Here is a 22,251-nt window from a genome sequence, read left to right as displayed (position 1 = left end):
ACCTATTTATTCCAACCAAAACTCTTTCTAAAAGGGCTGTCAAATACACGATTTAAAGAAGTTTCATTCTCACAGACAGTCAAAAGTTCCTCTATAATTAAGACTCAAAATGCAACTACATAAGAATGCCATTGTGCCTGCACACAGGGCAATAAAGTGCTTTACTCGTGCAGAATGGCAAATGACTGAACCCCCTTCCTATTGAAGAGAGCAGAAAGAGAGAAGGGCTGAGCTGCGACACTCACTCACAGAGAGGCAGAGGTGTGAAAGAGTTAGGCAGAGGAAGAAAGGCAGACTTGGAAAGTAATAGCAGGTTTTCTGTTTCATATTGCTTGAAAGTGGGGAAAGAGATTACAACATATCCGGGAGAGAGAAAAGAAAGGGAGAGTACCCTATAATTTCTCTTTTAGACGGGTTTGACATACTTCTCCACCCGGGTGAAGCAGTCTCTTTGAGGTATAGTGATTGTGTTTTGTTTTTTGGAAAAGTAAAACTCTTTGCGCACGCATTTTTACACAACGCAAGCATGCAAATTTACTTTAAATGAACCTTTTTTTCTTTGTTGATTAGTGCAGGTTCAGGGACCCCTGAGGACCACGGCTTGCAATGATAAGGATTTTGGTAACGTGCGTCTCCATGGTGTCCATCACCTCGATGGTGTCTGGTGCTCGCGGTGGATACGGGATGAGCATGTTCGCGGCTCAATCCTCTCCTCCGGACCCGTGCTACGACGAGAACGGGAACCCCAGACGCTGCATCCCTGACTTCGTGAACTCCGCGTTCGGGAAGGACGTGCGCGTGTCCAGCACCTGCGGCTCTCCGCCGTCGCGCTACTGCGTGGTGACCGAGAAGGGCGAGGAGAGATCGAGGGACTGCAACATCTGCGATGCCACAGACCCCAAAAAGACCCATCCGCCCGCATACCTGACAGACCTCAACAACCCTCACAACCTCACCTGCTGGCAGTCGGAGAACTACGTGCAATACCCGCAGAACGTGACTCTGACTCTGTCTTTGGGGAAGAAGTTTGAAGTGACTTATGTGAGCCTCCAGTTCTGCTCTCCTCGCCCCGAATCCATGGCCATCTTCAAATCCATGGACTATGGGAAAACCTGGGTGCCTTTTCAGTTCTACTCAACCCAGTGCAAGAAAATGTACAACAAGCCCAGCAAAGCTGCCATCACCAAGCAGAACGAGCAGGAGGCGATCTGCACGGACTCTCACACGGACATGCAGCCGTTAACGGGCGGCCTCATCGCGTTCAGCACGCTGGATGGCAGACCGTCCGCGCACGACTTCGACAACTCGCCCGTCCTGCAGGACTGGGTCACGGCCACCGACATCAAAGTGACCTTCAACCGCCTGCACACGTTCGGGGATGAGAACGAGGACGACTCGGAGCTCGCCAGGGACTCGTATTTTTACGCGGTGTCTGACCTGCAGGTCGGCGGGCGGTGTAAGTGTAACGGGCACGCGTCGAAGTGCGTGAAGGACCGGGAAGGGAACCTAGTGTGCGAGTGCAAGCACAACACTGCGGGCCCGGAGTGTGACAGGTGTAAACCCTTCCACTACGACCGGCCCTGGCAGCGCGCGACTGCCAGAGAGGCGAACGAGTGTGTCGGTGAGTCATTTCTAAAGTAATTCAACAAGTGCTGATGGCTCTTTCTGAAAACACTTTGTTACAGATTTCATTTATTTGTCAGATATAAAAAAAGTTTCCAATTTCCAAGCATGTTTAAACACACACACTCAAAGAATTTGTCTTGGTGACAGGTGCTTCCAGAGCAGAAAAAGTGTAGATTTAAGACAAAAAAAATACAACACACAAAAATAAAGAATATTAATGAAAACTTCAGATGCAAAAACATCTAAATGTTGTCTGAAAATTTCCTCTAAAACGAGCATTTTATCAGGCTCCAGTGTGTAGTAGGCTCAGTAATATCACTTTTATGGCAAAGAATAAGTCCTTTAACTCAGCATAAACAAAGGAGGCTGAGAAAAATTTTCATTTTCAATGAAAATCTCAGACTCTTCATATATATATATATATATATATATATATATATATATATATATATATATATATATATATATATATATATATATATATATATATACACACACATTTCTAAGAGATTAAATGAATTTACAGATATATTATTTACATTATTTACAGATCCTGAAATTACAGAATACTGTTTAGAAAAGTATTGCCTACAACAATATAGCTTTTCTCAGGCAATACTTTCCCTGAACAATACATGCACCGTAAAAATGTTGGGTTCCTGTCCTTCTATATCTTCAAATATCTGAACAAAGCATTTTTAAAACAACCTTAAACATCCATGGAACACTTTAATTCCACAAATGGTTCTTTTTCCTCTGGGACACCCTCAAAAATGAGATGGTTCATCTCAAGGGGTTATCCCATTCAATAAATACATTCAAATTTTAGTCTAAAAAGGCTTTTTAGATTATAACATGTTCTTCACACACTATGAAAGAATGAAAACTATGAAAGGTGCAATAAATGAAAATAAATGAGATTTGTAAATAAATGAGTTTGGATTCTTGATTAAATGTAATAGATGCAGAAACCTACAAAATGTTTAAAAGATAGAATGAAAAGTTTTAAAGAATCTGCATAATGTAATATAGGTATGAAGGTAATATCATATGTTTATTACATTTCACAATGCAGAACTTGGCTTGTTTGTACTGTCAGCCTTTAGTTTCACAATTTTTTATTAATTAATTGATCAACTCATCAAAAGTGTAACAGAGAATCAAGTCATACTGTGTATTATTTTCCTATTAGCAAACTGCATCTTTCGAAATTACAATGAAAAATCTAAAGAAGAGTCTTATGAACTGAAGAATTGCAAAATTCATAATAATTGCAGAAACTTTCACTTTCAACCTCAAATGCACATTAGTTTATTACAGTATCATCAAGCTAATAAAATAGCTTTAATGCATGCATTAATATATATATGATAATGCATTTATTCATATTTGAATGATCTACTGTGCATTGGTTTATCATATGTTGTAAGAAAAGGCCTCTTCTTCACATATTTCACATTCCTAAAATGTAAAGGAACATTGGTCTCTGTTAGTTCCATGAAGACACTTTAACATCAACTCAAGCTTTACATTCCACAAAAGGTTCAAAAAGGTTTATATTATTAAAACGTTCTTCAATCTCCACACATACACACACACACAATGTTCTTTACGTAACCAAAATAGTCATATATGGCATCATTTTGAAACCCATATTTATAAAGAAGTCTAAACCCTTGAAAAAAAAAACTAAATTGATGAGAATTATGTGGCCATTTTTTGACATTAAACCTGTTGTCACTCTGTTTTTGTTAAATGAAAATTATATGATTTTTAAACGGCTTAGTTTTTGCATTTATTTCTAAATGATTCACATGTTGTCCAGGCTAGCAGTCATAAATAGTTATTGAGTTTAATGGTTGAATGGGTGTAACTGAGTTTGGAAGTGCATTTCAACAACTATTCTGTGGAAGGAAACATTCTGGAAGGAGAGATTTGCTGAAAAGGCTTGTCGTGTTTTTGCAAGGCAGGTGTCATTATCAGATTGAAGGCAAGATTACATCAGTGCTGTTGTTTGCTTTGGCAAGTTGAAAGTAAACAGCTTGTTTTTAAGACAAACTGCAGCTTCTCATCTCAAGAAAGAAAATAATCTTTATAATAAAAACATAAGATGACATTGTAATAAAAACTTGCTATGATGATTCCTCTAAATTTTATTTTTAAATATTAAGGGCTCCTGCAGTTTGTTTTAAATAAATGTCTTTAATTTAAAATTGTCACAATAATTTGCTCTGTCACATTGACCTCCATGAAACAGATTTCTCTATCTGTGCCGTGACTCCATAACAAAAGCATCAAGCTGTCAGCAAAGGGCTCTGTTTGATGAGGCTGTTGTCACTTGGCGAGCAAATTAAAAATGTGTGAGTAGATATTAAACACTCTTGACAGACGGCCGTCTTGCATACGTACACAATGTTGCGCAGTAGATTAATGTGTGCCACTAGGCCTGTGGTTATGAAAAAAAAGTTTGTTCCCATGAATGGAGGATGAGGGCACCATCATGATATGAGAGATGACTGACAGAAGCTGTTCTCCGCTTTTGCACGCGAGCAGAGGTGAACAGGAAGAACCAATGATGAGGAGACGAATGAGATCTGTGACAACAACCAGGGAGTTTTGTATCAGACGCTTTCAGAGAGATTGTTACTGCACTGTAAAAAGTTCAGGGTTCCACACAATTGCTTGATGTTGTCCCAACACAAATAAATTAAGTTATTTTGATGGTCCCTTTAACACATTTTGTTGAATTGAAGTTAGATTGCATCTACTTGCCAACTAATTCTCAATAGATTATAAGTAGACTGTTAGATTGGGGTTATCGTTAGTGTAAGTTGACATATACTTGCAAAGATTCTTAGAGTCAGTTAAATGTCTGTTGAAGGAGCAGTATCAGCAGATATTAAGCAGACAGTCTACTAACACTTAAATGAGAAGTAATTGGTATGTAGTTGCAATGCAACTTGTAGTCAACAAAATGTGCAATAGGGAATATCAAAATAAAGTCTTACCAATTATTTTTACAAATTGAAGTCCATTGATCACAACAATTATGTTGTCCACAAAAAAACTACATAAAAATTGTGTTGTTTCAACTCATTTTAAATAGGTAGCAAAAATTATTTTTTTGAGTGTGTTGCTAATAATCGAGCCTCATAATAAAGAGTATAAGACTTTCTGTGTGGATTCTTTCCATTCTGCTGATGGGCAAGGCAGTTATTTGAGGGAAATCAGGTGTAGCGTTCAGAGGCTGATATGAATGTTATCTAGATTGATAGTTCCGGCATTGATAAATGAGCTGCAGAGTTGTTGCCAGACTTGCAAAAAAACATGCAGAGCAAAAAACCAACATCATCGCAAAGCAGACGAAGAAAAAATGATTCATGCAGTTGTACAGTTTAATGATTTTATTTTTAATTTATTTTATTTTATAATTATATATTGCATTGTATGTACTGTACATTACGAAGTATATAGTCTTTACATACAAAGGCAAAGATCTCACATTATAGACACATTCAGTTCATTTGTAAAAAATATTAAATTACTTTTTTTTACCACATTTAAGTCAAGTTTGTACAAATATATATACATATATATATATACACAGTGCAACTGGAAAGTATTTATAGCCTTTCATTACTTTTTCCACATTTTTTATGTTACAGCCTTATTCAAAAATGGATTAAATTAATTTATTTCCTCAAAATTCTACACACAATACTCCGTAATGACAATGTGAATTTTTTTTTAATTGTTGCAAATTTATTAAAAAAAAAAACTTGAAAAATCACATGGACATGAGTATTCACAGCCTTTGCTAAATACTTTGTTGATGCACATTTGGCAGCAATTACAGCCTCAAGTATTTTAGAATATGATGCCACAAGCTTGGCACACCTGTCTTTGGGAATTTTTGCCCATTCCTCTTTGCAGTACCTCTCAAGCTCTATCAGGTTGGATGTGAAATGATGTATACAGCCATTTTCAGATGTCTCCACAGATGTTCAATGGGATTTAGGTCTGGGCTCTATATATATACACATATATAGGGCTGTACTCTATATATTCTCCCACAGCCCAAAGGCATGCGCCATAGGTGAATTGAATAAAGTAAGTTGGCCTTAATGTATGTGTGTGAAAGAGTGTGGATGGGCGTTTCCCAATCCAATGTGTAAAACATATGCTGGATAAGTTGGTGGTTCATTCCGCTGTGGTGACCCCTGATAAATAAAGGAACTAAGCTGAAGGAAAATGAATGAATGAATGAATGAATGAATTTTTTTTTAATGTAGTTACATGACGTAATGTATAATTAGTTAAAATATAAGAAAATATATTTCTTTCTGTAAATATAGTTGTAAATATTTTGACACATTTTTCCGCAAATGATGTCTTGGCACACTATGTGAACTTTGCAGATCTAAGATAAGAATAACAATAAAAGAAAATCTTATCAGGAAAATCTTTTGAAGTACTGATTTACAGTAGACTGAAGATCTCTCAGAAAGATCTGCACTTACAGTAAACAACACAGACATGTTTTAGACAGTTACAAAACTCTTTTGTGGAGCTAAATAAACCCAAAATACTTTTCAGTATGATACTGAACTGAGCAATAGCAAACAATACCAGTTTTAAAAAACTTTTTAGCTTTAAATGGGCAACAGTGATAAATTTTCAGTGATAAAAGGAAAAAATTCCTAATAATCCACAGTTTTTCCAAATGCTGGTAATTTCAGACAAGATTTCACTATATTTGAAAACATTAAAGAAGAATATTTTTATGGGCACATATACAGTTGAAGTCAGACTTATTAGCCCCCCTAAATAATGAACCCTTTTGTTTATTTCTTCCCCAATTTCTGTTTAACAGAGAGATTTTTTCAACACATTTCTCAACATAATAGTTTTCTTAACTCATTTTTAATAACTGATTTATTTTATCTTTGCCATGATGACAGTAAATAATATTTGACTAGATATTTTTCAAGACACTTCTATACAGCTTAAAGTGACATTTAAAGGCTTAACTAGGTTAATTAGGCAGGTTAGGGTAATTAGGCAAGTTATTGTATAACGGTGGTGTGTTCTGTAGACTATGGAAAAAAATAGCTGAAAGGGGCTAATAATTTTGATCTTAAAATTACTTTAAAAAATTAAAAAATGCTTTTATTCTAGCCGAAATAAAACAAACAAGACTTTCTCCAGAAGAAAAACTATTATCAGACATACTGTGAAAATATCCTTGCTTTGTTAAACATCATTTGGTAAACAATTAAAAAAGAAAAAACTGTATGTCTTCAGCAGGCCAGGGGTTTTCAAGGTGTTGCCATAAAAAAAGCTTAATTCTTCATCCAGCACAAAAATCCATTATAAAATGTACATATTTTGGTGTGTGGCTAAATAAACCTGCTCTTCAGTATGATACTGCATTGAATAACATGCCACATTACAATCTATTTTAATTATGAGGCATTTAAACTTCAGATTTAAAAGGTCAATGGTGATAAGTTCTCTTCTAATAAAGCCCAAAAAATATCATTTATTCATCATTTAAAGGACACAATATTTCACTAAAACAGTTTACACTAGATGCAAATCCAGCTAATCTGGAAACTTTCAAGAAGTAAATATTCACTGCGCAGAAATATGTTTCCAGCAGGCAGGAGGTTTCAGTGTACTGTGATTAAATCACAACCAAATCAGCTCAGGTCCTCATCCAACACAAAGATCAGTCCTAAAAATAGACATGCATTTCTGTTCTCCAGATTAAAGGAGAACGTCACTTCTTTTAATTGCACTAAAATTGAGCATGCTGAGTTCACAGATTGTGGTTTTTGTTTGTGAAGCTAAATGTTCACACACAAGTAAACGGGCGATTGGAAGCTAATTATTAGAGACGTGAATCGCAGCTCTTGACACAGAGCAGAACGCTGGAGTTGTCCTGCTGTTGGATGTGTCTGTGTATTCCACTGTGGTCCTCCAGCTCCTAGTGTTTTTGGCCTGCTGTGATGTGAGCAGCTTTCTGGGCTACCATGAAGAGCTGCTCCATGTCTGTGGACCATCTGTGTGTTTTTCATGCAGCGCTGTGGCCGGACTGTGAGTCTGATGAAAGTATTGTGCAAAAGGGTGATGTCATTAAAGCTCTCGGCCCCCCGGTGGAAAACAATATTGACTGCTGGATATTCAGCTTCTCATCTGTGCTTAAAGAGATTTTAGGAACAAATGCCATTTTTCTAATTTACAATAAAATGTGTGCAAAAATTTGAAAAGCATAGTTTTTAATGCATTATTTAAAATAATAGATTTATTTCATTTTAAATTATTTAAAATATTATTTAGATATATTTTATAATTCAAAAATCAAATACTCTTTACTGCTGCAGCCTCATAAATCTTTTTTTTCTCCATATTATTATTTTGACAAATATTAAGTAGTATTTGACTAGTATTAGTATTGTCTAGTATTTTATATTATTTCATTTAGATATATAATATATAATAATAACAATAACAAAAATAAAATAGGTACAACATATTAATAATAATATTAACTTTTTAACCACTTTTAAGGATTACAACAATGTATTATGTATGTATTAATTTAATATGCATTAGTGTTGTTATCACATTGAGTAAAAAGTAGAAAAATTGTTTTCAGAAACTACATTTATTTTATAAAAAAAATGACATTACATTGTATTATATTATTTAAAATACGAGTTTAGATATATTTTTGTACATTAAATGTTTTGTACATCAAACACTCTTCAGTGCTGCAGCCTCATATGGTTTTCAATTTTCACTGAACCATTTTTTGTTTTATTATTTTGACAAATAATAGATGACTTTTAATAATATTGTATTTAGTTATATAATGTATAATGATAATAGAATAATATTAGTAATAATAATAATAATATAATAATAATAATAATAATAATAATAATATCTTTCTTTAACAGTTTTTGGCAATACAAAAATCCAGGAATTAATAGTATTAATGTAATAACTAGTGATTTTTATTTAGTTATTTGATTTCCAATGGTGTCATCACACCAAGTAAAAAGGTGAAAGTTGTTTTCAGGAACTTAATTGATTTAATTTAATTTGAATTTCTTTTTTTTTTCATTGTTATTTTAATTTTAATTTCATTTGACTAATCAATGGTAGGTGGGCCGTTGGTCAGTCTGCTTCTGGCAATGACTGAAGGGAAACTCACACACACCTCCTAGTAAACATAAAAGAAACCCTTGCAAAACTCTCAATCTTTTTGCCATTGACATGCTGTATAATTATGGTGTGTCTCAATCAGCTCTCGTGTTTAGTAGTCAGGGCCCTGATCAGGAAATCAGCCATTTTAAATGCTGTCTCAATCGCTATATTCTTTTAGTACACTAAAACGTTCACTCCCAGAAAATACCTACAATTTATCTTCAAATCAGGGAGCACCGATGCTCACTATACTCCTATAACGAAAGTTATGAGGCATGAAATATTAACTCATGTTTATAAACTCACTCTTCTTTTTAACTCTTTTATAACACATTTTATCAGCTTTTATTTTATTTTATTTTTATTCTTACCATTTTTATGTTTGTTTTTATTTCTCTTATAATTGTTTCTTTTATTCCTGTTTATGTAAAGCACTTTGAATTGCCACTGTGTATGAAATGTGCTATATAAATAAACTTGCCTTGCCTTGCCTTGCCAAATATGCTTTTTTTTTTTTTTTTTTAATGTTATTCATTTAAATTTAGCCATTAAATAACACATTTAGACAAGCACAAAACAATTTAGGAAACCTTTATAATTGTTTTATGGTTGAAATGGTGCTGGTGTATAAAACAATTAAATTATTTATACCTTTCATAAATTTCATAAATTCATAAAATAATTCTGCTTTTGTTCAAATTCCATTCTTTGAGCCCTTATCTGCCCTTACAAGTCCTTATCTGCCCTTACCAGTGCCCCAGTAATATATACGACCTACTGATTCATGGCTTCAGGAGCTGATTGAGACACACCCTCATATTTCATTAAAAGAATAAGTATAGACCATTTCAATGTGGTCATGTCATCGGCCCATGAACATTTCCTGCTTGTTCTCAAACTATTTCATAACTGTAACAAGAGACAATTCAATCATAACGTAATGTTAAAACAGCTGTCATAACATTATTTATCAATAAATGACTCTTTTTGGCTTCTCAGAAGCTATAGAGCAAGTGTGTCAAACTCAGTACCTGGAGGGCCGCAGCTCTGCATAGTTTAGTTCCAACCCTAATTAAGCACACCTGATCAAACTAATTGAGTGCTTCTAGTCTTGTTTGATACCTGTAGATAGGTGTGTTGAACCTGGGCTGGAACTAAACTCTGCAGGGCTGCATCCCTTCGGGACTTTGTTTGACACCCCTGCTATAGAGATTAAAAATGTAAAACAGGAAACACGTTGGGACCACTGTTTTTGTTTACATGTTATATGATGAGTGTTCTGTGGGGTTGTTAGCTTGTTGCTAGGAAGTTGCTCGGGTGTTCGGGTTTACTGGCTCATAAAAAGCCCAGGGTCCCTCTTTCAGTGTACAGATATGTTCAGACTTTGATGCAATTTCTAGTGCAGTTCATAGAAAAAGTTCACTGAAAAGGTTCTAAATGAACTCTGCTGGAGTTTGACCAATTTCATAATGAAGAATGACAGGATATAATAAAATGCTTCTCTTTTGTAGCAGATCTTCATTTGTGTGTGATGGAGGAGTTTGTGGTACTGTTTTGAATCCTTTACACATTTTACAAGCTTTTCTCTTCAATAGTTCACAGCTCATAAAAATACCATTAAACACAACAATTCAACAGGTGGATTTGGCCCAGCACATACTTGTTGATTAAATGAGATTGCCTGTATTTTTAATATCTATTGGCTTAGCGAAATAATAAATCAGGTGTAAATGTGTTATTTGCTTTTTTGGTCTGGACCAAAAGAACTAAAAGAACTGAACTACAAGTGTATACACGTGCTAAGTCCTAGGCTTTTATTTCAGCGATCTAGGCGCAGAGTCTAAAGTGCATGGTGCAAAAGCATTAAGGATGTGTCTGAATCCACTTTTGCTATTTTAAGGACAGAAAAATACAATTTGTGGTGAGGCACATGGTCTAACAGGGTTGTGCTCATTGCCTTAATGAGTTATGTGTGTGTTTTGAGTATAATGTGCATTAAACCAATCAGAGTTTCATCTCCCATTCCCTTTGAGAGTCAGTTGCGTCACGCCACTGCACATTTACTATTTACATGGTGGACTTTGTAAGTGGAAAAACTGAATGGAAAAACTGAATGCTTCACTTGCGAGAAAACAGTTAAACAGACCATCTGCAGCGAGAATAAAGAATGAGCCACCTCCATTCAACCTCTTCACTTTTGTGGATAAGGAAACGGTGTTGTAGGCACTCCACTAAAGACATCCATTAGCTTACATAATTAATTTCATTTTTTAAGCACAAAGATTAATTTCAAAACTTTTTCTAAATTCAGTTCTAATTTCCAGATATAATTTAACATATCTAAACACATGTCCTGTTCTTATGCCCTATATGGTGATGCATATGTCTCCAAAACCCGACAGGTATACAAATCTAAACTTGTTTTTATTAAAACTAATTTAAATTTGCATATAATAAATAATACTGCTAATAATAATAACATTATACAAATGCAAATTGTCATGAATAAACTGAAAAAATTCGTTTTTATATTTATATTTATATCCCATTATCAATTAGGGGTCGCCTCAGTGAAATGAACCGCCAACTTATCCAGCATTTGTTTTTACGCAGCCGTTGCCCTTCCAGCCGCAACCCAACACTGGGAAACACCCATACACTCTTACATTCACAGACCCATACACTACGGCCATATTTAGCTTATTCAATTCACCTATAGCGCATGTCTTTGGACTGTTGGGGAAACCAGAGCACCCGGAGGAAACCCACGGCAAAATGAGGAGAACATGCAAACTCCACACTGAAATGCCAACTGACCCAGCTGGCACTTAAACCAGTGACCTTCTTGCTGTGAGGCGATCGTGCTACCCACTGCGCCACCATAGTGCCTGTTTTTATATTTATGTAGAAAATAATAATTTTTGTAATATTTTAATCCTTCAATTCTTTTTCATTTGTGAAGATATTTGTGTATTGCTGCACATTCTGTGTGTATTAAGCAATGTGTAAGCGAGGCGCACAACTGACGCGCTCTGCGCTGGACTTTAGACCTGCTTTCAGCTGGTCAATTGTGAGGTCTATTTTAGTTCCTCAAAATAGCAACGCGTCAACAATGCGCCTTAACACACCTCCTTTCTAGACTGGAACACCCATGAGTCCACAAAGTGGCACAAATTGATTTACTATTTAAACAACGTGGCGAAAAACATGAACATTAGGGTTTCTTTGGTCTGAAAATACACATGAAACAACACATCGCGCCAAACACGTCTTGCGCCTTATTGCGCCAGGTGGATGATAGGGCCGCAAGAGTTTTTTGCTCACGTCATCTGCAGAACTTCCAGAAAATAAGCCAGTCATTTTATTATCTGAAATCTGCTGTGACTTTTGCATTTTTGCAAGGATAAAATAAAACAAAACATTTTCAATCTATGTCAAAAGAGAGACACATGAGTAGTTTCATTTTCACTTCTTCACTCAAAAATCACCCATATCACTGTGATCAGATATTAACTTTCCTAACAAGATTTCACACATCCTTCAATCTTAGACATCAACTCTAATCAAATGATTCTCAAAAAAACGCATTTACATTTGATAATCTTCATGCGCTTTCACTGTAAAAAAGGCTGGGTTCCAGTTTGTGTCTGGATAACATTAAGGAATTAAATTAACTTTTTAAATTTTAGTGGATTGAACATAAAATAATTAAGTTGTCCCAATGAAATCTCTAAAATGGTGTTGTTTCAACTCATTTTAAATAAGTAGTTTGAACAAGCAACAAACTATTTTTGACTTACAGTGTGCAGTTTTGTCTTCTAGAGAACGAGCCTTTAATATCACATTTATTTTATTTATAGTCCTTCTAAAAAAACATCCACTAAACCGCAAGCATTGTTTGACAAATCCAAACTGTAGGATCGCAGGCTTGTGCTCTTGCGGTGAAGTACAGGGAAAGAAAAACAAAAGCGAACAAGACAAAGCAAACACAAAAGGGATGTATTTGGGGATTTCAAAATCCTAACCCCAGTGTATCGACAGTCCTCTGGGCACAGAGCTCCATGTTTTAGAGATTTTGTTTTGCTGAGCTCATAATTCAAAACACACATGACTTATGAGCCAAAAGGCTTTGTTTGGCTTTATGGGAGTTCAGAGAAAACACGATATATCCTGGGTTTTAGAGGCTGGTTAGGAGAGGTGGGCCATTTTCTGGTGGACGGGTCTGCTTGCTTTGGCCTTTCTCTTGTTTCCTCGCTAATATTTATGTTTTTAATCCCCCGTCCGTCAGTGTATATTTGCGATCGGCCTTTTGGGTATTATTCGAAACTCTTTTTGGATTTCTGTGCCGGCGTTTCATCCCAGGGCTGAAATGTTTGCCAGAGCTTTCCGGCAGGTTTCAGGTCCTGTGATGATGTCACTTCTGAAATACACTTGTCTTGGGAAAATAGTAGATCGGCTGACAAATGCTGGGATTGAATAAAATGGTTCTGTGGCAGGATTGCATACTGTAATACTAACTGAATCACATGTACATATCAGAGCAATAAATCACACAATATTTGGAGAGGCTAATAGGCTATACTTAACAACAAAATAAATATTAACGAGTATTAGTGTTTTACAGTTAATGTACAGTACCGGGCAACACAGTGATGCAGTGGGTAGCACAATTGCCTCACAGCAAGAAGGTTGCTGGTTCAAGCCCCGGCTGGGTCAGTTGGCATTTCTATGTTGAGTTTGCATGTTCTCCTCCGTGTTTGCGTGGGTTTCCACTAGGTGCTCCAATTTCCCCCACAGTCCAAAAAAAACATGTGATATAGGTGAATTGGGTAAGCTAAATTGTCCATAGTGTTTGTGTGTGAATGAATGTGTATGGATGTTTCCCAGAGATGGGTTGCAGCTGGAAGTGCATGTCCTGTGTAAAACATATGCTGGATAAGTTGGCGGTTCAATCCGCTGTGGTGACCCCAGATTAATAAAGCAACTTTGCCAGAAAGAAAATGAATGCATGAATAATTGAATGAATGTACAGTTCTGGGGGTCGCCACAGCGGAATGCTAGTTGACGCTCAAACCAGCTACCTTCTTGCTGTGAGGCGATGGTGCTACCCACTGCGCCACCGTGACGCCCTACAGTTCCATTTAAAACACTTTTTAAAAAATGGATTATTTACAGTTTATGACTACAATGGGCTAACATTACTTTAAAAAAGTGAGTAAACCCACTGCCTTAAAAACGACAAGCTGACTTCACTTAAAAACAGTGAGTAAACCCATTGTAACTTGGAACTGTTAAGTTTATTTAACTTTTCTAACTTTAACTTAACTCATTTATTTTATTATAATTTCCTTAATACTTCATTTAACGTTTTTAACAAACACCAAACCCACCTCATGCCACTGAATAACAATTTATAAACATATGTAAAATATAAATACATATGCAAATGTACACCCATATATATATATATATATATATATATATATATATATATATATATATATATATATATATATATATATATATATATACGGCATACTGTATAAACAAGCATATATACATCATTAATGGAAATGACGAAAAGAAAGAAAGAAGACAAAAAAGTTTTTGAATATTCGAATATCAATACATACCCAATTATGAAAATTTGTATGTTGTACACATTTTAATGCATTTAAATTCAATTCAATTTTCCACACCTCTTGGTTTTTTGAATTTATTTGGTTTACCTGCTATCTCATATCTAAACTTTTCTGTGTGTAATACAACTCATTTATTTTAAGCAGTCAACTAATTATTATTTACAGTGTACAACTATAAACCATGATACTTACTAGGTAGTTTAAGATATACAAATATACTATACAGAATGAATATAATTGCATTATCACAGTAGCACCAAAAGAATAAAAATGTAAAAAAAAAAATACAGTAATAAAAAAATAAATAAAATTGAAAAAAAAACCAAAAAACAATACGTTTCCATAAAAGCACAATTTAAGTATATATATATATATATATATATATATATATATATATATATATATATATATATATATATATATATATATATATATATATAATATACTCTTATATATAACTCATTATTTACATTGTAGGCATAATATACTTTACTATATTAAAAGAAAAGCATGAATTATAAGCCAAAAAAACCCCCTAGAAAAAATCTTTAAAAGTATAAAAATAGTATTAGTTTAGAATTCATTAACAACAACAACAACAATAATAATAATAATAATAATAATAATAATAATAATAATAATTGGTCAAATTGAATTACAATGCCAAGAAAAGACCAAAAACAACTACAAAAAACAAAAGTCCCACAACAATCCTTAACAAAAATGTGAAATTTATACATCAATAGAACATGATATTTGCATTATAAATTCAAAAATACCATGGTATTATAAAATAAAACCTTTAAAAATCCTTAAAAGCAGGCATTAAGGCTTTAAACACACCATATGCATAAGTACTGTTTGCTAAACTGATGACACACAGTCTGTTGACCGTGCTAACATTCTTTCAGTGGGTAACCACAACAGCAGCTCAGAAGTAAACATGTATTTGTGTGGTTTAAAGGTTGTGCATGTGTGAGAGATTCAATATCTGCTTGTGTACGCATGGTGACTTTTCTGTTTCTGTTGGTTTTGCTGTGCTCTCTTTGGCCTGCATTTGTGATGTTCTGGCTAAACGCAGGACCACCCTGAGCTGGAGAGACAAGAGACTGAATAATGGATACTGGAGTAAACCGACACATTTTTTTTGCTCTCGCATACACTATTTTTTGGATCACACACACTGGCACACAAGCAAGAATTCATGCTCCTTGACTTCACTCAACACAATGGACACACCACAAGAAACTATTTTGTGCTGCCACATGACCAAAGTAGGGTTAGAAATCTACAGATATTCAGATTCCTTTTAAGCAATACCCATTTTCTTATATTAGTGTAGCCTGGAGCTTTGATAAACAGACATCTTAACAAAGTAACAACCACAACAGAAGTAATTTAATAGAGGTTTGGGAAAAAAATTGCAATAAAGTCTGCTTGAACCAGAAGTTGCTGCAGTTTTTTTTCAGCATGATGTTGTATTTCTAACTGAAATGGAATATTGAGTAGGGGCGGGGTTAATTTTTGTGCTCCTCCTATCATATTTCACTTGCAGAACACTAACGATTGGATGGGCGTGGCTAAGCATTTTTTGCCCAAGCCATCAATCTGACATCATCAGATAAAAACTAACTTTCAATTTTTAATTAAAGACTACCAAAATAAACTAGTAAATAGTTTGCTAGTGCACTAGTAATATACATTCACCAGCCACTTTATTAGGTACACCTTACTAGTACCAGGTTGGACCCCCTTTTGCTTTCAAAACTGGCTTAATACTTCGTGGCACATATTCAACAAGGTACTAGAAACATTCCTCAGAGATTTTGGTCCATATTGACATGATAGCATCACGCAGTTTCTTGTTCTTAGTTGACAGTAGTGGCACCCAGTGTGGTCTTCCTCTGCTGTAGCCCATCCGCTTCAAGGTTGGACATGTTGTGCGTTCAGAGATGCTCTTCTGCATACCTCGGTTGTAACGAGTGGTTATTTGAGTTATTGTTGCCTTTTTATCAGCTGGAACCAGTCTGGCCATTCTCCTCTGACCTCTGGCATCAACAAGGCATTAGTGCACACAGAACTGACGTTCACTGGATATTTTCTCTTTTTCTGATCATTCTCTATAAACCCTAGAGATGGTTGTGCATGAAAATCCCAGTAGATCAGCATTTTCTGAAATAGTCAGACCAGCCGTCTGGCACCAACAACCATGCCATGTTCAAAGTCACTTAAAAGGAACTTTCTTCCCCATTCTGATGCTCGGTTTGAACTGCAGCAGATCGTCTTGACCATGTCTACATGCCTAAATGCATTAAGTTGCTGCCATGTGATTGGCTGATTAGAAATTTTCGTTAATAAGCAGTTGGACAGGTGTACTTAATGAAGTGAACTAACAAAGTGGTTTTAAACATTTTAAATTGGATTTCATGCAGACTTTATATCACTCATATAGACTTCCTATTTTAGTACTGGATGAATCAGAATTTATCAATAGCCTTTTATAGGAATTATTCACAGACAAATACTTTTTGCAGTTGCTTGCTGCACCATAGGCGTGACAATATATGTTCAATGTACAGACTTTGTATGAAGCATTAATCTGCTTTCAAACTCTGATTATGATCCAGCAGTAAACATCTGTGTTTACATCCCAACTAAAACTTGTGCTTTAGCTCAAGATGCTAACCTTCAAACCAGATACAACATGGCATGTCTAAAACACAATTGTATGCATCTTCATCATTCATTCAGTCACTTTCTTTTTGGCCTAGTGCCTTTATTAATCTGGGGTCGCCACAGTGGAATGAACTGCCAACTTATCCTATATACATATATACTATGTTTTACGCAGCGGATGCCCTTCCAGCTGCTACCCATCACTGGGAAACACCCATACACTCCCATTCACACACACACACTACTGACAATTTAGCTCACACAATTCACCTATAGCATGTCTTTGGACTGTGGTGGAAACCGGAGCACCCGGAGGAAACCCACACTAACACGGGGAGAACATGCAAAGTCCACACAAATACGCCATCTGACCCAGGCGAGGCTCGAACCAGTAACCTTCTTGCTGCGAGGTGATAGCGCGCCACCACACCGTCCTCATCTTCATCATATTATTATTGTTTTTTATAAAATGAATAATAAATTCCCTGAAATATCACAGAAACATAGTTGACAAATAATTAATCTACTGTTGGTGTATCCTAAATATTTAGCACAAATCAATGAAAGAAGAATAATGACATGCTTAAATGCCTTCCAGAGTTTTCCGCCAGAGGAAATGACATCACTTGGAACAAGCTACATGCTTATTCTATCAGTGATTTAAAGATTGGTTTGCCTTTTTTATAACAGAGTTGACCACAATGTACTGTAGGGACTGACAGAAATTGTGTTTTTTATAGTCGAATTCACATTATTTTAGAGATTATTCAAAACGGTTCCATTAAAGTTTTTGGTTTTGAAAAATAATAGGTTTATCTTGCAGAATGTAGCCGGAATTCTAGAATCATCCATATGCAAATCACAATCACTCAGAACTATGATAATGTGAGTGTTTGAATCAAGACTGTGATCTTTTAACAATTAATCACGCAAATTTAGTTTACTTTTTATGCAATGTAAAGTATGATATTTTTATAATGCATTTATCATGGATGGCCATACACACAAATCGCTTCATAATCACTACTACCAGTGTGCAGCATCCACTGGGATGATGCGACGGCAGCCACAGGCCTACAGCAGCAGTGCACTCACCACACACCAGCTATTGGTGGAGTGGAGAGACAGTGATAAAGCCAATTTGGTGGGTGGGGATGATTTAGAGGCTATAATCGGTATGGGGCGATGGAGAGAATTTGCTCAGAACACCGGGGTTACACCCCTACTCTTCACGAGAAGTGCCATGGGATTTTTAATGACCACAGAGAGAGAGGACCTCGGTTTAATGTTCAGACAGTAGTGTCCCTGTCACTATACTGGGACATTAGAACTAAAACAGATCGCAGGTTGAGTGCCTCCTGTTGGCCTCACTAACACCACTTCCAACCGCAACCTAGTTTTCCCATGTGGTTTCCCATCCAGGTATTGACCAGGCTCAACTCTGCTTAGCTCCAGTGAGTAACCAGTCTTGGGCTGCAGGGTGATAAGGCTGTGGTCACTTTTTAGAATGGCTGGTCCAATCATGAGCTTCCCTAACAGTTTCAAACCAGCCTCCTCAACATTACTGCAACCATCAACATAAACTCACTGCACAAACATCAAAGGCCGCAGCCGCAGTGAATGCCGAGAGAGAGTCCAATCGGGACTCCATCTGCTCAATGGCTGCCAATGGAGAGGAAATGATGGATGAAGGTCTTCAGTCACTGGAGTCGAGTTTTCCCGCTGGGTGGCCCACATACTGTCAGATGATCTTCAAGCCATAATAGCGTCTCTACATATTAGACCTTGTTTGATGATCAGATGTCTGCCTGTGAAACCAGTTTTGGCATCACTGCTGTAAATCTGCAGCTTCTATTCTCATCAATGAAGTCAAAATGAAACATTTGTGATGCATTTAAATTCTGCTGGATATACGGGCAGTGGTTTGGAATAATTATTTTTCTTTAATGTTTGTAAATGAATTTTCCTGCTGTGCTCAACAAACGTGCATTCACTCGATCATAAATAAACGATTGTGAAATATTATTGTAATATAAGTACAGTGCCCTTTTCTATGTTGCAATATTTTACAATTATATTTTAAAGTGATGTCAAAGCTGAATTTTCAGTATCATTACTCAGTCAGATGATTTGCAGATATGAAGATTTGATGCTTAGGAAATGTTTCTAATTATTATCAATTTTGATTTTTTTTTTTTTTTTTGCGGAAACCACTATATAAAAATATATACAATATATTCGTCACTATACGAAGATTTGAGGCAGTTAAGATTTTAAAATAATCGTTTATTATTAAATTGATGTTACAGTGCTCGGCATATATAAGTACACCCCTCACAAATCTATCTAATAAATTATATTTAATATAATTAATATTTTTAACAGGAAGCTATACAATATTATATTTGTGCATTTACATTCGATTAGTCAGTACTGAAGCCAAATCTGGAGCTTATCTAACAAAATAACTTACAATAACGGTCCAAAAACTAGTACAACCAAATTTATATGTTATAGAAAAATATTAAATATACATTTACAAAAGAGGAAAAATCAAGAGAAGCAAAAAAAAAGGAAAAATTTTGTATGTTGTAATTAATTTTTTTTAACAATATTTTGCTTGAATTTAATTGTATTCTCTTTCGATTTCTAAATATGTTTAGTGACTAAAATATTATTTTAATAAATATATCAGTTTAATAAATCTGTTTTGTTTAAATGCACCAAAATACATATTCACTGAGAAGTTGATAAAAATATTCATTTTCAAAATGGGGTGTACTCAGTTGTGCTAAGCACTGTAAGTGGCAGTGTATAAATTTGAAATGTACAAAAAATGTAATAATAATACACGATTTGTATTTTCAAAAAAATATTATTTAGAAGAACTTTATATGTATCCTGAAAAAAATGTCTGCATATAAATTTTTTTCCAGATAAATATTAGGAAGCAAAAACCTAAAAATATACAAAAAACACATTAAAGTATTAATAAACAAGCACCAATTTTGTGAATTGAATTATAGGTTATTTTAATAATTTCTAAATGATGAAGTGGCACAGGAAATAAGGAACATTTAGCATACACTCATATACAAACAAAACTATTTTTATTCAAACATATTTAATTTATTTACCAATTTTTATTTAAACAAATATAATGTATCTTAAATTGTGCAATATGACAGTTTTTACTATAATTTTACTACATTTGTTTTTAAAATTGTTTGGGGAGTATCAAAAACTTATTATAAAAACATTTAACAGAACAAGTAATTTCAAGTAATATCAGTAAACTATTAAAAAATGTCACATACAGCGGTTAAAGGATTAGTTCAGTCCCCCACCCCAAAATAATAATAAAAAAAAAAAATAAATAAATAAAATAAAATAAAATAAAATAAAATAAAGTAAAAAAAAAAGCAAATATACAGCTATAATTAATTAATGACTCCTGAAAACATATTTTGAAGTGATGTATTTTGTATTTCATATGCTTTTTGAAGTCTTTAGAAGTGAAATAATCAGTTTTTTCCAGAAATACTTTTTGATTTGTTTCTGCTTCATTTTTACCGCACTAAAAAAATCCTGGTTGCCTTCATTTTTTAAGATGAATCAAATTAGGCTTATGAGTCAATTAAACTTGTATTATGTTAAACTGACTTAAAACAGCTCAGTTTAACAAGTTACAATGAACTAAAAACATATGCTGTCAAGACTAATTGATCATATCATTTATTTACAGTGTGTAAAGCTCTACCCATTCATTCATTCATTCATTCATTTTCTTTTCGGCTTAGTCCCTTTATTAATCAGGGGTTGCCACAGTGGAATGAACCGCCAACTTATGCAGCACATGTTTTACGCAGCGGATGCCCTTCCAGCTGTAACCCATCACTGGGAAACATCTATACACACTTACTCGCACACATACACTATGGTCACACATACACCAATGGTCACACATACACCTCTTCACCTATACCGCATGACTTTGGACTTGTGGAGGAAACCGGAAATCTGGACTTTAGTAGAACTATGTTAAGCTGCTTTGACACACATTGTAAAAGCACTATAGAAATAAACATGAATTGAATTAAATAAAATCATCGCTCCATTCCTTCAACTGTATATTAGACATCAAATATGTTCTGACTGGATGTGATTTCATCTCCTCACATCAGCATTTCTCTTCCAGTGTGGAAAATATTTCTTCTCTTCAGTGAATGAGAACAGAAAAACGTACAAGTGAATCCTTCCTGTGTAAGCTGAGAATTTAGCCGGAGACATTTCCAATCACGCCAGAGGCTTGAGCCCTGGAGCTGGTATATTTGTCCAGATAATGACCTGTATTTCCGCAGGATAGCTCTGTGGAGATATGCTATCTGCCCTCTACACTCTCCAATGGGAAACCGAGTCAATTCTGTGTCCTGTGTCCAACACAACAAAACACAAACGCCAAGATCACTCAACAGCTGCTCCGTAGAGTCAAGGGTCTGAGCTGAAACACTCTCCATTTCCTCTGCACACTCTGTTTTATACACTATAAATACTCAAAACTCATACAGTCCACTGTATACTGAAAGCTTTGATTTACAGAACTTTAAAAAGTCAGCCACTTCCAGAGTAAATACTGCAATGCTTAAAAAAAAGGAAAAATTTAAAGCAACCAGCAGCAAATTAATTTTGAGTTTATTCATCTTCAGTGGTTAAAGTTGTGCCAAATAATTTTTAAGTTGAGTTAACTTATCATTTTGGGTGTTTCCCAGTAATGGGTTGTAGCTGGAAGGGCATCCGCTGCTTAAAACATGTGCTGGATAAGTTGGCGGTTCATTCCGCTGTGGCAACCCTGGATTAATAAAGGGACTAAGCCAACAAGAAAATGAATAAATGTATGAATGAATGAATATTAAGTAACTTATTATTAATTAATATTTAATCATAATTATTTTTATTATTTTATGAACTTCTAACTTTAAAACATTTCATTAATAATTCTGGTTCAAATCAATGAACAACAATTCCAAAGCTTAATAATATTAATATCATAATATTCTTCCCAACATTTATGACTACTTTTTATATCAAACGT

At 35.0% G+C, this 22,251-nt stretch overlaps 1 protein-coding gene across 2 annotated transcripts in view; it reads left to right on the top strand.

Moving 5' to 3' along the window:
- Positions 1-203: 203 nt before the first annotated feature.
- The window catches only part of ntn1b (netrin 1b), an 89,109-nt gene continuing 67,061 nt past the window's right edge, over positions 204-22,251 (top strand). Inside the window, exons 1-2 of one of the 2 annotated variants that reach the window (XM_056453476.1) lie at positions 204-456; positions 576-1,621. In XM_056453476.1, coding sequence (XP_056309451.1) covers positions 607-1,621 — 1,015 coding nt within the window. In that variant the 5' untranslated portion in view covers positions 204-456; positions 576-606. Of the gene's footprint in view, positions 457-570; positions 1,622-22,251 lie in introns of both variants that reach the window. The other variant, XM_056453475.1, reaches the window with a different exon arrangement.

The sequence above is a fragment of the Danio aesculapii genome, chromosome 3 (genome assembly GCF_903798145.1).
Source record: "Danio aesculapii chromosome 3, fDanAes4.1, whole genome shotgun sequence".
Taxonomy (NCBI): Eukaryota; Metazoa; Chordata; class Actinopteri; order Cypriniformes; family Danionidae; genus Danio; species Danio aesculapii.
The sequence above is the reverse complement of the archived record's forward strand: the minus strand, read 5'-3'. Positions and strand labels throughout refer to the sequence as shown.